At 35.9% G+C, this 15,025-nt stretch overlaps 3 protein-coding genes across 3 annotated transcripts; 1 reads left to right on the top strand and 2 right to left on the bottom strand.

The window, feature by feature from the left end:
* Positions 1–827: 827 nt before the first annotated feature.
* Positions 828–2,819, bottom strand: LOC108826039 (aldehyde oxidase GLOX). Its single transcript, XM_018599412.2, is given in 2 exon segments — positions 828–1,554; positions 1,557–2,819. Coding segments are annotated over 2 exon segments (1,653 nt in total). The 5' UTR covers positions 2,644–2,819; the 3' UTR covers positions 828–988.
* A 6,180-nt stretch (positions 2,820–8,999) lies between these two features.
* Positions 9,000–12,563, top strand: LOC108827942 (probable WRKY transcription factor 2). Its single transcript, XM_018601470.2, has 5 exons — positions 9,000–9,491; positions 10,111–10,571; positions 10,666–11,585; positions 11,663–11,821; positions 11,907–12,563. The coding sequence occupies exons 2-5, from the start codon at positions 10,155–10,157 to the stop codon at positions 12,439–12,441; spliced, it is 2,031 nt and encodes a 676-aa protein (XP_018456972.1). The 5' UTR covers positions 9,000–9,491; positions 10,111–10,154; the 3' UTR covers positions 12,442–12,563.
* A 103-nt stretch (positions 12,564–12,666) lies between these two features.
* Positions 12,667–14,723, bottom strand: LOC108827943 (COP9 signalosome complex subunit 6a). The gene is made up of 9 exons (XM_018601471.2): positions 14,345–14,723; positions 14,186–14,274; positions 14,010–14,103; positions 13,786–13,847; positions 13,622–13,700; positions 13,442–13,534; positions 13,210–13,310; positions 13,066–13,121; positions 12,667–12,944 (listed from the first exon to the last, which is right to left on the bottom strand). The coding sequence occupies exons 1-9, from the start codon at positions 14,649–14,651 to the stop codon at positions 12,863–12,865; spliced, it is 963 nt and encodes a 320-aa protein (XP_018456973.1). The 5' UTR covers positions 14,652–14,723; the 3' UTR covers positions 12,667–12,862.
* Positions 14,724–15,025: the final 302 nt, after the last annotated feature.

Below are 15,025 nucleotides of genomic sequence, written 5' to 3'. Positions count from 1 at the left end.
ATAATCTGGATTACTTGAATAGAAACCCTAGTCGTGACTCTTTCTTATTATTATCTAAATCTCAATCCAATCAAACGAACAACTACCTTATTCACCACTGCTTGTTTACTTTAAATTGCTTTCAACTTAACTTAATCACTACTGATTATGATTTATTGTATGCCCTAACTCTCTGTGGATTTGATCCTTAAGCATTACAACTAATCATGTTATTTGAGAAAATAATTCACATGTTAGGATAATTTGAGTGAAATCACTCTTTGAACCATTAAAAATAGAATAAAAAATCTTCGGGGTTTTTAGATGAATATTGAGATAATGTGAATTATATGTTGTTCTTAGTTCATAAGAAATGAGATTAAAAAAGGGTGTAAAACGACTTTAGGTGCATTAAGAGTTTTAAATTGGTTATTCATGTTTGTTGGTGTATTGATGGCAATGGTAATATTGTAAATACTTGAAGAAAATGAAAAAGATGATGATTGGAGGATAAAAAAATTAATTTTCAAAAATTAAAATCTAATGACATTTTTGTAAATAATTTAAATTTTTGGGGTTAATATAACAAATGAAAATTACAAAAAATAAAATTATTGATTAGTTTTGTATTTGACTTTGAGTTTTAAGTCATATTTGCAAATAGCCCTCCTATTAATTATGTATCCTTTAACATACGTTCATCTTGTGTTAAAATTTTAATAGTTTTAGTTGTAGATATCAAAATTAGTATATTTTAAATTGAAATGGTTTAATACTTACGTTTTATATTAATTGTTAGTATAATTGTCATCTATTTTCTAGAAAGAGGTAAAAGTCCATAATAATGATTTGTTTCAACATAAGATGGATTCAAGCTGAGTCATGCATTATATACGTTACGTAATCTATTCTCTTATTCCCTCTGTTATTCTCACTAATATATAAAGATAAGCGTAAACAAACTCAACATGCAACACACACTTCAGACAATTCATCCTTAATTTAAGGTTCACTCAATTTGCACCCAAGCACCTGAACTTGGTATTCCTGCGTGCACCAGAAAGATCATATAATATCCTGGAGGAGCAATCTCTGCCGTTGATGGACCCAACGCGTCGATTTTATAAGAATTCGTTAGATCCTCATGAGTCACAGATAGTAGCTTCAAAATCACCATCCTCTGATTCATCGCAAAAGAGTGCGTAGTGAACGAAGGTGCAACTATCCTCACAGAGAGAAGATCAATGGTCAGGAACTGTTGTATGGAGAAATTGATGTTGAACAATCTCTTGTAACTGATTACTTTGTCGTTGGTCAATATATTTGGTCTTATTGAGTCAGACGTGAAAGACAGGTAGGGAGGAGAGTAAGCCTCGAGGCTTAATTCCGTTGGATACTCGACGTTAGTGAAGTTGTAATAAACGTGAGGATTACTACCACCGACTAAAACCCGACCGTCCGGTAACAAAACCGCAGACGAATGGTACATCCTAGGACGCGATGATGTGGACATAATTGAGAAGCGGCGATCAAATGTGTGATATATCACGGGTCGGGTTACCGGGTCACGGCATGCTCCCACCCGGCTGTACCAGCTCCTGCGCCGTTTACAATAATGATATCACCCGTTGGTAAGATCAGCATGTCCCCCATGACACGTGGCAGTGGCATGGTCTCCATTTCCCAAATTGGATTCGGACTAGTTACCTTTAGCCTCCCGCACGTGGAAGTTGCACGTGTGAATCCTTGTTGGCTACTTGCTCGTGGAAAGGCGTCTCTAGGAGCTCCTCCACAAACCATAATCTCAGCCTCCATAACATTTTTTGTTTCATCTAATGGAAAAAGTATAGAAGAGCCACTGCTTGGGTAGTTTCTTGGATCACCACCTGGAATCTCAGGAAGCTCTCTCACGATTCGGTTCCTTTTGTAATCAAACACAATGGATCTTGTGTTAGCGAAGACGAATAAGTTTCCATCGGGTAAGAGATGAATGAACGGATACAAGTTGTTCTCGCTAGTTACATCTGCTGTTTCCCTAAGAAAATCAAATCTTGATCCTCTATAACGACGAGAATCAGGTCGAGGGAAAATTTCAAAGTTGAATTGTCTTCTTCCCCCGACCACAATTATCCGTCCATCGGGTAAAATCTGATTGGTGGCATACCATCTACGTTGGGCTAGATACTGAGGGAACTCGATCCAGTCACATGTTTCACTATAACCACACGGGGTAAACATTCGAGCAGCGCGCTCACCGTCGTTGTATCCACCAGTTTGAACCAATGTTCCGTTTGGAAGAACCGAACCAGAAGAACACCATGTATCGGTTTGGACTTTCAAGGCACGGTATGTGTTGGAGACAACGTCGTAGAGAACCGAATGCGCGGAGCAATCGAACTTGACCGCAGTGTCACTAGGATCGAATCGACACATGCCTCCTGGTAGAGAAATATTCGAGGTACCAAAATCGGTACGGTCGAACATTATCACCATGCCGTTGTGGAGAAGTTGCATGTGCATGGCGGATATACCGATGCTCGGTAGCAATACTTCCCATCGGTCGAGTTGCATCAGAAACGGGATAGGTTCACGTTGTGATAATATGGAAATGGAGAAGCATAAGACTAATGTTGCGAGGATGACAGCATTCTCGGAGTTGATCATAGTGCTACGTGTGTTCTTGGATTGATGGTGAATTTTAAGTTAGAGGTCGGTAGTATTTTTTTCTTGTTGAGAATTTGGTTGTGGTGTGTCCACTTATATATATTGTCATAGATTATTTTACATTAAATGTTTATTTTATTAAATTGGGGATTCTTGTATATATGTATTTATTATATAAGATATACTATATTCGGTTGTATTTTTTATGTGTAATATTATATTTTATATAAATAAAATAGTAGGTGTTAAGAAATTAAAAAAAAACATTTGCCTCTGATAATGTAATATAAATCTATGGTTGTGATTGGATGTCGCATGTAACGAGAAACTTCTAACGAAAACATAGTTACGCTCGGTTGAACTCAAACTGTACCAATCAGGTGGAATTTCTTTTTTCTTTTTTTTTTTTTTGCTAAAACGGTGGAATTTCTTTTAATCATTTTTATTCTTTTCCTCTCATCACAGTTTATCAAAGTTGAAACACTTTTTGTTTTTGTTCCTCATGGTTATGGTGGAGAAAATGAGTTGTGCTCGTTTCAACTTTTTATCTTTTACTGTTTCAACTATTTTATAACTTTTTCCTCTCATATCAGCTATTTTAATTTACTCCATGTTACTCTGTTTTTACCAATCACACTTTATATATGAAAAGATGAGTTCACTATCTTATTATGTTCAAATCATCAACTGGTTAAAGGAAAGTGGTGACACTTCAGCATAATTAAACTCACGTTTGTTCCTTTTCAATGTGGGTCCATATTACACTATGGGGACTACTATGGAGGGAAAAAACTGACAAAAAATCAGAGCCGTCGATCCTCTGTCCTTTCAAAGTTCGTTTTGCGGGCCCCACTGGAGAAAAGGCAAAATATCTGTAACATAAAAGAAAATATATTTTGATTGCATTTACTCTTGGGAGATTTGGTACCGCCTTGCGAGTCGACGGGAAAAGTGTCTATTCCGACCCGGACAATTTCGATCGTGCCAAATACAATCTGAATAAATGATCAGTGCCAAATACGATATGAATTTAATTAAAATTCAAAAAATCTACCCGAACTTTTTAAAATGTGCCTAAATCTACATTGACTCTAACAGAAGTTAGTCAACCATTAATAAGATAAAACGACGTCGTTTTGATACACAGTGAAAAGTGCCTATTTCGACCCAAACAATTTCGGTGGTGCCAAATATGATCCAAACACATGGTCAGTGCCAGATACGACATGAACTCAATTATAATTAAAAAAAAATACCTTAACTTTTTAAAATATGCATAAATCTACATTGACTCTACCATAAATTAGTCAACTGTTAATAAGATAAAACGACATTGTTTTGATATATATATATTATTAATATATGTTCATTCCAGGACTTCAAAAATAATGTGGTACCTTTTTAAAGAGGTACATTAACAACTAGACAAAAATAACTTTTTGAAATATTGTTACAAATTTGAAATTTATATAAACTACTATTTTTTCTTCATCATATTCAATTTTAAAACTTTGGTGAAATTTTTTTCTGATTTATATAAATACATAACATGTTTTTACTTATCATATCTTTAATAAACTTATATCTTACTAAATATAAATAATAAAATATTTATAATTACACAATCTTAGATATACCTAAAATTTTGAAGTTATTTATAAAAGATTCTTATATAGATTATTTTATTTTTTAAACTTAAGTTGATTTTTTTTCAAAGTTAATATTATATATTTTGAAATTTTGTTCAAAAATGTTAAGAGGTCTTTTACCTTTCTTTCACTAAGATATCTTATTCAAAATATTAGACATATTACACAATAACTAAAATATATATAAACAATCACCAAAGTTTTAAATTGGATAAGATGAAAAAAAAATATTAGTTTATATAATTTCAAATGTCTAAAAATATTTCAAAAAGTTATTTTAGTCTAGTCGTTAATGTACCATTTTAAAAGGGTACCACGACACGGATTTAAGTCTTGTAATAAACATATATTAAAATATATATATATTAAAATGACGTCGTTTTATTTGATTAACAATTGACTAATTTATGTTAGATATATATATATATATATATACATATATATATATATATATATATATATATATCAAAATGACGTCGTTTTATTTTATTAACAATTGAATAATTTCTGTTAGAGTCAGTGTAGATTTAGGCACATTTTAAAAAATTCAGGTAATTTTTTTTTATTATAATTGAGTCTAGGTCGTGTTTGGCACCGACCATGTGTTCGAATCGTATTTGACACCACCGAAATTGTTTGGATCGAAATAGGCATTTTTTCTTGTATATCAAAATGACATCGTTTTATCTTGTTAATGGTTGACTAACTTATGTTAGAGTCAATGTAGATTTAGGCACGTTTTAAGAAATTCGTGTAGTTTTTTTGAATTTTAGTTAAGTTAAGGTCGTATTTGGCACTGATCATTTGTTCGGGTCGTATTTGGCACGATCGAAAATGTTCGGGTTGGAATAGTCACTTTTCCTGGGAGTCGACTATGCCACTCTTCTCTGTTGGCAAAGCTGTTTATATTGGATCTGGTCAGAACGCAATAGCCGCCTACACCGTCAAGTCTATTGATCTCCGGACGTGATCACTCGCCTTATTGATCGAAAAATGAAGGACAAGATACTAACCTTCAGAACCACCAACCCTTTGCTCTCTTCACGTCCGATGCAGCAGTGGCTCACTTGATCACCGTCTTTCGTTCATCGGTTGTGTCGGAGCTGACTCTTTGGCTACTCACCATCAACTTGGGCCTCATTCTCTGTCGGTCTTTATTGGGTCATTAGGATTATGATTTGTGATTTGGGTTAAACACTACTGGGCTGTGCTCTGAAATCTAGCCGATGTGCTTGTAATATTTTTTCCTCTCGCGTATTTAAATATGAAAGCTTAGTTAAAAAAGAAAAAGAAAAAAAAAGAAAGGTACACCACGCCATTACCATGCTTTGGCTGTCACATGAGTGTTGTGTCACAGCCCCGTAACACGACTATTTGAGGCTCTTCTCTTATTAAAGAGACAAAAGGAAAAAAGAAAAGAAATTATTAAAGGCTTGGTCGTCATGTTTCTTTTTGACTGTTTTTTGGGTGAAAAACTGCCTCCACAATTTCCAATTAAATATTCGATTTAAGGTATAATTAAAGTCATTATATCGATTTTTTTTGGGTCAACAAGTCATTATATCGATAATATTTTATTTATGTCTACATATGCAATCTTATTAATATGTACCTTTAAGGCTTTAACGTACATCAGTCACTTTTTTTGTTTCATCTTGTACTATGGATACTTCCTCGTTTCATTAATATAATGTTTTGGAAAAAAAAATATTTCAAAATATTTTTTATTTCTTTTTAATGCATGAACTAATAATAATTAATTATAAATTTTAAAACTACATTTATTAATTCCTACTGATCTAGAATTATGAAAAAATAATTAATCACATAATTATGTATCTATAGCTAAAATTTAATATGTTTATTAATATGTGGGAAATTATATGATACACATCATTTTGAAACAAAAAGAATATTATTTATGTTGTGCTGTGCATTTAGGGATTACGATGATATAATTGTTAGGGAAGTATCTTAAATATTTGTAAAGAATTTTTGTCCGGAGTAATTTCGTTTATTTAATAATTTGTTCAGTTTTCTTGATCTGCTTATGATTATGTATATTAGATTTCATCTACATTTGAATATATATTTACAATTTAGTATGATTAGATGTATAACTAGCAACATAACTACGGTTGACTTTGAAATTTTGAGAGTTATATATAGACGATTTAGTAAATAATTGGATAAAAGAAATTTTACAAACTCAAAATTAGGTTGTTTCATTTTGGCTTTACCAGGACCGCCCTTGACCATCACTTATGTAATACTGTACATCTTTCTTTTTTTCTATGCAAACAAGTACAGCGTCAGAAATTTACATCGGATTGAAAGTATCTCCTAGCTATACGTTTAGGTTGATACGTTTCATCTAAAAGGTCTCGTGTAAATCACATGCACGCATGTTAAATATACCAATATGAAAAAAAAAAATCATCACATGCATGTATGAGAAGATGTCAAATTCAAAACAAAACAGTTATACGTTATTGGTTGAGGTAGAAATATTTGGTTGCCATATAGATCTATATGTGTTGCGTGTCTCTAATTTCATATGTAAATAGTTAAAACTTAGACTAAACGATGATTTGGGTACGTATGTAACATCCGAGACAACAAAAAATAAAAATTCCTAGACAACTAATTGTTGTAGCTCATACGAAAACAATAATTGTGGCTCATTGTTGTAGCTGAGACTGGCACACACACGTTTTGACTTTTGGATGCCAATCCACAGATGTAACAAGTACTAATAAAATACTAGATTATGTCCCGGACGGGTATATATTTTTTCAAAGTTTGTTTTAAAAAATAATAATTTTTATTTAAATTTTTGTGTATATTTGAGTTTAATATTAACTTAATTTAATATAATAATTCCTTAAATAAAAATACATATTACTGAATCAAACATTTATCAATCGGATGATCCTATTTTAATATATAGTTAAACATTAAAAAAATACTGGAAGGGATAAAAGTTGGAGTTTCCAATTATTAACTTTAAAGTAGTAAAAATACTGTCAAACCAACGTTTGTGACAATGATTTTACAAAACCAAAATGAGATTTTACTATATCGCCAAATTTAATTGTTAAAGTTATGAATGTATATAGATCAAAACAGTGCGTATAATAACCTCTAGGGTGCGCAACCGTCGGTCTTCTCTCTCTTGTTCCGGTGGTTGGTGGTTTTCACCGATATCGGGAGCGACTAAGATTCTGAGGAAAGAGGCTCTCAAAGCTCTTTACTGCCGGTTTTCTGTTTCCGGGAAGGGATCGTTCCTCTAGCATCTCTATCACCGGCTTTGTGTCTCTGGGAAAGATGGTTTTTCTAGCATCTCAATCACCGGAATTTATGTTCTTGTGTGGTGAATTAGTATTAGTTTGAAGTCGTGGGAATACTGCTTTTGTTTGGTTCTTACTGTTTCAGTCACTTTGTCGCATCCTAAGTTGGCTTTTTGGGTTCGTTTTTTGTGATTTATGTTCGCTGTGGAGGTATCTACTAGACCTTATCTTGGACCTTTGTGGTTTTGGGAGATGGTTTCTAGACGGAACAGTTAACTTGACCTTCAGTTTTTCTCTTGCGAGAAGGTGGGCAGTCTTTGTTCTGTAGGTCACTTGGCTGCCTTGCGAGTATCCGCATGTAAGAGCTAGTGGTCTTCTTTGACGTTTTCTCAAGTAGTGTTTCAAGGTCTTTTGTCTTTGTATCTTAGTTTTAGTGGTGGTTTCTGGTCATGCAAGTTTCACATGGATAGCAGCTGCTGGAGTAGGTGTAGATTTCACCTCTCGATTGTTTCTAATGTTGCTGGTTCTAGTATGGCTTGGTGATATTCCCTTCATGGTTGGGACTGCTCAAGACATTTGTTCTTTAGGTCAGTTCCATTGATATTAAATTCTTCTGGAAAGGTGGAAGGAATAAACTTATGGACATATATGGTTTTAGGTTCTATTTATGTTTTTGTTTTATTTTGTTTGGTTTATGTTATTTGTCTTTGATTTCTTATCGACACCATGTATTTCAATTTTCTTCGAGTTAAAAAAAAAATAACCTCTAGGGTGAGAAATGTATTACATTTTGATAACATTGCAAATTTGCAATGTATAAGATCACAAGAGTACGTATAACCTCTGTAGTCACAATGTTCTGACAATATTTCTCCCTTTTACTGAATTTTATAGCATATTTACATACAAACGTAAACTATAAATAGCACTGCAGAGATTAGATTTTCTGTTCCATAAATTTCTAACAAATGTGACTCTTATAGTAAAAACAACAACAACCTGCTTTATTTTTAACTTTTATTTGTTCTCGTCCACAAAGGATAATTCAGTTTTTTTTTCTGGAATTTCATGTGATTCAGACTATGTTCACTGTAATAGAGTAATTACAAGCTCTTTTTTCCTTAATTCAACATGTGGCAGAATAGGAGCTTTTGGCAATAAATATCCGTTTTTTAATAAATTTGTATTCCTATTAATAGCCAAACCCGGAAAAATGAATATGGACGAGAAATAAATGTGAAAAAGTTGGCAGATACAGTAATTCGTTAGTGATCACCTACGCTACACCTCACGGTACATTGCACCTATCACCCGACGATGTTATTCTCTTTACCTCGAGTATTCCACGTGGCGTGTTCTTACAGGATAATTAAGTAGGGAGAAAAAACGCTCTTTTGTGTATGTTATTCACCATCGTCTTCACCATTCTCTGCAAACAAAACTTTATTCCTCCTCATCCTCCTTCTTCTCAGTAATAATCAAAGAAAAATATCAAAATGGTTTCATAATCCTCTCTCTCTCTCTTATTTTTTTATTCTCGTGAAGGATGATGAGAAAGTAACAGTGATTAATCTAATCAAACTGTACAAATCTTTGTTCTTTTGCCAACAATCATCATAATAATTTTGTTTTGTGTCAAAGGTTAAAATTATACAACTTTTCATAAAAAAATCGTCTTTTGTTTTCTGGGTTTGTTGTGAAACCCAGAGGAACAGAGAACGGAAGGAAAAAAAAAACAATATCTTTATCATTAAAGAGTGCTAAATTCGGATCCGGGTCGGGTGGGTTTTGGTTTCTGGTATCGGATCAGAGTCGCAGGTGGATGTTAGCGACGGAACTGGCGACTTCCGTTTGCGGCTACAGCGGCTGTGACGGTGTTGTTTGTGGTTCCTCGTCTTCAATCAATCAGGTGAATTGTCTCCATCCGTTTTCCTTTTTCCGTTTTTTTTTCCTTGTGAATTTAATCTTTTCATACGTTAAAAATGTTTTTTTTTTAATCTTTAACTTAAATTCAGGATTTGATAAAAAAGGACATGATTTGTTTAATCACATCTTGTGTTTTTTTCCTTGCTTACCGTCTGGTTTAATCTATAACTTGACGTTGTCTTTTTTGTTTCCTCTTTTTAACCTCCGTGATTCGTTCATTTGTTTCTCCTAATGATTCATTTCCAAATATTTCTCTATCTAATTTCGTTATTATCGTAAAATCAAATATTTCAATTCCATAAAAGTTGATTAACGTGTTAAAGAGAAAAAGATCATCTTGTTTTTCTTTTTACATTATTTTGTTTTGTCTATGATTTCTTTTTGTGGACTCCGAGAAAAGGTTTCAACTTTAATTTTTTTTTAACGCTCACTAGTTCACTTATAATCGTCTCAAATCATCTTTCTTCTTTTGTGTTACTTATCTAAGATTAATATTGTTAAATACTACTTATTATGTTTTTATTATGATCATGTCTTCAATAGATTCTGATTCTGACTGTGACTGTCTTTTAATCTTTTATAATGTTTTTTTTTTAATTCAGGAGTTTCTTCACAGTTTAAGCAAAGACTCAGTCAACGATCTTAAATGTCTGGTTTTGATGAAAACGTTGCTATAATGGGAGAATGGGTGCCTTGTAACCCTACTCCCGGGACCCTTTTCTCTTCTGCCATTGGAGAAGACAAGAACTCAAAACGTGTTCTGGAAAGAGAGCTATCTTTGAACCATGGTCAAGTCACTGGTTTACAAGAAGACACTAATGGTAATGATGATAACAACAATGATTCTCCTACACAGAACAACGTTTCAAGAGGTGGTGGTTTGAGAGAAAGAATCGCCGCTCGTGCTGGTTTCAACACTCCCAAGTTGAACACTGAGAACATCCGCTCTAACGCCGGCTTTTCTATGGACTCTAATCTTCGTTCGCCTTGCTTAACCATCTCTTCTCCTGGTCTTAGCCCTGCAACACTCTTGGAGTCTCCCGTCTTTCTTTCTAACCCATTGGTAAAGCTGCTGCATGCACCTTTTCAATGTTGTTTGTTGAACTTTTTTTTTTTTGTTTCTGAGAATCTTTGTGTGACCGACCTTTGGCATGCAGGCTCAACCGTCTCCAACTACAGGGAAGTTTCCGTTTCTTCCAGGTGTTAACAGTAACGGATTGTTCTCTGATAAAGCGAAAGACGAGTTCTTTGATAACATTGGAGCATCGTTCACCTTCCAACCTGTTTCAAGATCCTCTTCCTCTTTCTTCCAAGGCGCGGCAACTGAGATGGTGCCAGTTGATTATGGTAACTACAACAACGGCTCTTCTCATCAGTCCCGGGAAGATGTAACTAAAAACATAGGTTACACTGGCCAGAAGAGGAAGACGTCTGAGAGCCAAGAAGAAGAAGAAGAAGGAGAAGGAGAAGAAGAGCAAAGACGTGGTGGTGGTGGTGATTCGATGGTTGGTGGTGCACCTGCAGAGGATGGATATAACTGGAGGAAGTACGGACAGAAGCTAGTGAAAGGAAGTGAGTATCCACGAAGCTATTACAAGTGCACAAACCCGAATTGTCCGGTGAAGAAGAAGGTAGAGAGATCGAGAGAAGGTCACATTACTGAGATTATATACAAAGGAGCTCATAATCACTCCAAACCTCCACCTAATCGCCGCTCTGGAATGCAAGTAGATGGAACTGACCAAGCTGACCAACAACAGCAGAGAGATTCTGCTCCAACGTGGGTTAGTTGTAATAACAATCAACAACAAGTTGGGAGCAATGAGAAGAACAATGTCCAAGAGGGGTTTGATTATGGGAACCAATCTGGATCAGTTCAAGGTCAAACAGGAGGAGGAGGTCAGTTTGAGTCAGGTGATGGTAATGGTGGTGTGGTTGTGGTGGATGCTTCATCAACATTCTCTAATGAAGAAGACGAAGATGATAGAGGGACTCATGGGAGTGCTTCCTTGGGTTATGATGGAGGTGGTGGTGGTGGAGGAGGAGGAGAAGGAGATGAATCCGAATCTAAAAGAAGGTTCTTTTAACGATTCTAAACTACTGCTATAGATCAGTAAACGTATGGCTGTTTCTAAAGTGTTGGTTTTTTTTCAGGAAACTTGAAGCGTACGCAGCTGAGATGAGTGGTGCAACAAGAGCTATACGTGAGCCAAGAGTCGTTGTCCAGACAACGAGTGATGTTGACATTCTTGACGATGGCTACCGTTGGAGAAAATATGGACAGAAAGTTGTTAAAGGAAACCCTAACCCTAGGTTTCTTTATACTTCTCCTCTGTTTCTTATTTACAACTCTGTTTCAAGAAACCACACTAAATCAATCATGTTTTATTTTTTGCAGGAGTTACTATAAATGCACAGCTCCTGGTTGTACAGTGAGAAAACACGTGGAGAGAGCTTCTCATGATCTCAAATCCGTTATAACCACTTACGAAGGCAAACACAACCACGACGTCCCCGCAGCACGTAACAGCAGCCACGGCGGCGGCGGTGGAAACGGTAACAACAGCGGCGGCGGTTCAGCCGCTCAAGCCCACCACCATTACCAAGAGCAGCCACGTGGGAGATACGAGAGACAGCTCACGGCGAGCAATCAGTCTCCGTTTGGACGTCCGTTTAGCTTCCAGCCGCATTTGGGTCCTCCTTCCGGTTTCTCGTTCGGTTTAGGACAAACCGGTTTAGCTAATCTTTCGTTGCCTGGTTTAGCGTTTGGTCAAGGGAAGTTACCCGGTTTGCCTCACCACCCGTATATGAGTCAACCGGGTGGGATGAGTGAAGCGATGATGCATAGAGGGATGGAGCCAAAGGTTGAACCGGTTTCGGAGACCGGACAATCGGTTTATAACCAGATCATGAGTAGATTACCACAGATTTGAAATATTTACTTTTGCATTTGGTTGGGGGGATTAAAATAACTTATAATTTCTGTTTCATTTTCTTTTATTATATTTGTTTGAAACCTTGGGGAGGAAGGTAAAGGCTATTTCTATTTTCATTCCTTAGTTTTTGTCTTTTTTTTGTTATTTGGCTTAAGCTTTTTTGGATTCGGTGTATAACATTATCCAAGGCATAACCCAATTCTAGTGTAACACATGTTTACAAAGCTTCAATCGTAATATTTTTTTACCAACAATGGAAAAAATCAAACAAGAGTATTTAGTACAGAGAAGCTTCTTACATAGATAGAAACAATCACGATGGAGACAGAGACTCATTTATAGATATTATCACCAAGGCAAATGCAAAAAAAAGTTTTCAGGAATTGAAGAGAAGCTTGAATCTGCTGGAAAGAAACTTTTACATGAACGCAGTTCTTCCACCTCTTCGAGTGTTTCTGTCATACGCAGTATTGAATTTGTCCACCATCTCATTCATGGTGCTGCAGATGAAGTTGACAGATAAAAACAGAGTCATCAGTCCGATGAAAGTTACACCTTTCATAGTTCCTATGACTCTGCAGTCGAATAATTTATAGAGAATGTTACATTACGGGTACAAACCTGGTACAATTTGTAATCATTGCTAGGTAAGTTACTAGTAATTTGTCATTGTACTCCTGCAAACGGAGAGAATAACATAAGCTTTGAGTGATATTTGATAAAACAAGATATACTTAGAAAGAATATAATGCAAATGTAACTCACCATCAAAAAGTTATCTTGAAACCTCTCTGATTCCATGGCGGGCAACCTTCTTAGCAGGCTTGATACTTGTCTCAGAAGTGAGTTTTCACAAGGAATATCACCTACAAGTAAAGATCCCACGAGTTAGTATCCTTGGCCCCAAAAGGTACTAAACAACACAACCGATCTTCCATCAAGAATCATGGACCAGTGATGAGTATAAGAACTCAACTTGGGAAAGAGAAGAAGATACCTTTCTGCATTGCGGCAAGATACTGGTGGAGCACTCTGATTCTGCTATTAAGCATTTTGATGGCACTATGTATCCCAGTAAGCTGAGCAGCCACTGCATATTAACAATAAAGCACTCAAATCTTTAGTGCGACAGAAAGAAATGGATCGTGACAAGTATGAGAGACGGCATAAGGCTCACACTGGGTTGCTGCTGAGCCACCATCAGAAGGTTTGAGATGCGCAACATGGTCGACTGATATCCGTTCAGCTTCAACCGTCTGTTTGGGTTAACATGTCAAGAATCTCAGTCAAGTTCACACTCACACCAAAGAGTAACTAAAGAATCAAATCTTAAGCATAGACCTCGATTGTGTAGCTTGTATGAGCAAAGATAAGCTGTGGGATCCCATCAATGACATGCAACTCTTCCAGTAACGAAGATCAATCAATAAAAAATAGAAAAGTTAGGAACTTTGCATCTGAGAGTTAATAAAGATGAAGTAACTACATTAACCTACAGAGAACAATGTGTCATTACACAATCACGTGACTCTAAATACTAAATCAGTAAAGGAAGAAGAGTATACCACTTTCGTAAATAGTAACTGGGAGGTCCTTCTGTGCGTGATTGATTGCCGGGTTAAGAAGCACATAAACAGGAGACTCATTGATATCCATCAACTGCCACCATTATCAGACACACACTAGCTTTTCAGTTACAGTAAGAGCAAAACATAATCCTATAAAAACAGTATGAACTCACGGCTTTGTGGATAAGCATATCAGACTCCTCAGCGTCACTCCCCGTAGAGTACCATCCCAAAATGTAGAAGTCAGGGAACACTTTCTTGTCTGATAAAACAAAAAAAAGAATCAAATCAAAAACCCATTAAAATTTTCAAAAGAGAGTAAGTGAGCTTACAGAGCTCTTGCTTCTTCTCGAGGAAGGATCTATCGAGGGTTTCAGTGGAAGGATCGAACAAAAGCTCGAAGCTGTTGAAGATCTCGACAGTGCGGCCTCTCTGGACGCCGATCACGCATCCGTAAACCCTAGGGTTCATTGCTTCGCCGTTGTTGTTGTTGTTGGAGGATGCCTTGTTCTCGGTTGAGCAGACTGAACCTGGCGGAGGGTTGAGCTGAGTCTTGACCCTGGTGTAGTGATCGGATATGTTGACGATTACCAGAGGGTGGAGCTTGAAGGTCAGACCGCTCGACGACGAAGGTGCCATTCTTGTCTCTGTCTCGAGAGAGAGAGTCTTGCTGGTCTCTCTTTTCGATGAAATTCTTTACCAAACCGGGTTAAGGAAATGGATATCCGGCTTACTTTACGGGCCGAACTTACCTATAGGCTACAGCTCAGCATTAGAAATGTCAATTTGACCTATTGATGAAAACTCTCCCAAAATGAAAACTCTCCAAAAATAACAATTTTTAAAAGAAATATTCGAAAATATAACCTAACCTATTGATGAAAAGTTCTGAAAATACTTATCTATCAACAAAAGTTCTTGTTATCCTAATCTTTAAAGGGAGAATTGGAAAAAAGAGACACTTTTAACTTTTGTTTGTCCATTTAGGATTTTTCATACTTTTGGCAGTTTTT

This window comes from Raphanus sativus, chromosome 9 (genome assembly GCF_000801105.2).
Source record: "Raphanus sativus cultivar WK10039 chromosome 9, ASM80110v3, whole genome shotgun sequence".
Classification (NCBI taxonomy): domain Eukaryota; kingdom Viridiplantae; phylum Streptophyta; class Magnoliopsida; order Brassicales; family Brassicaceae; genus Raphanus; species Raphanus sativus.
Note: the sequence above shows the minus strand (reverse complement) of the source record. Positions and strands in the feature narration are given on the sequence as shown.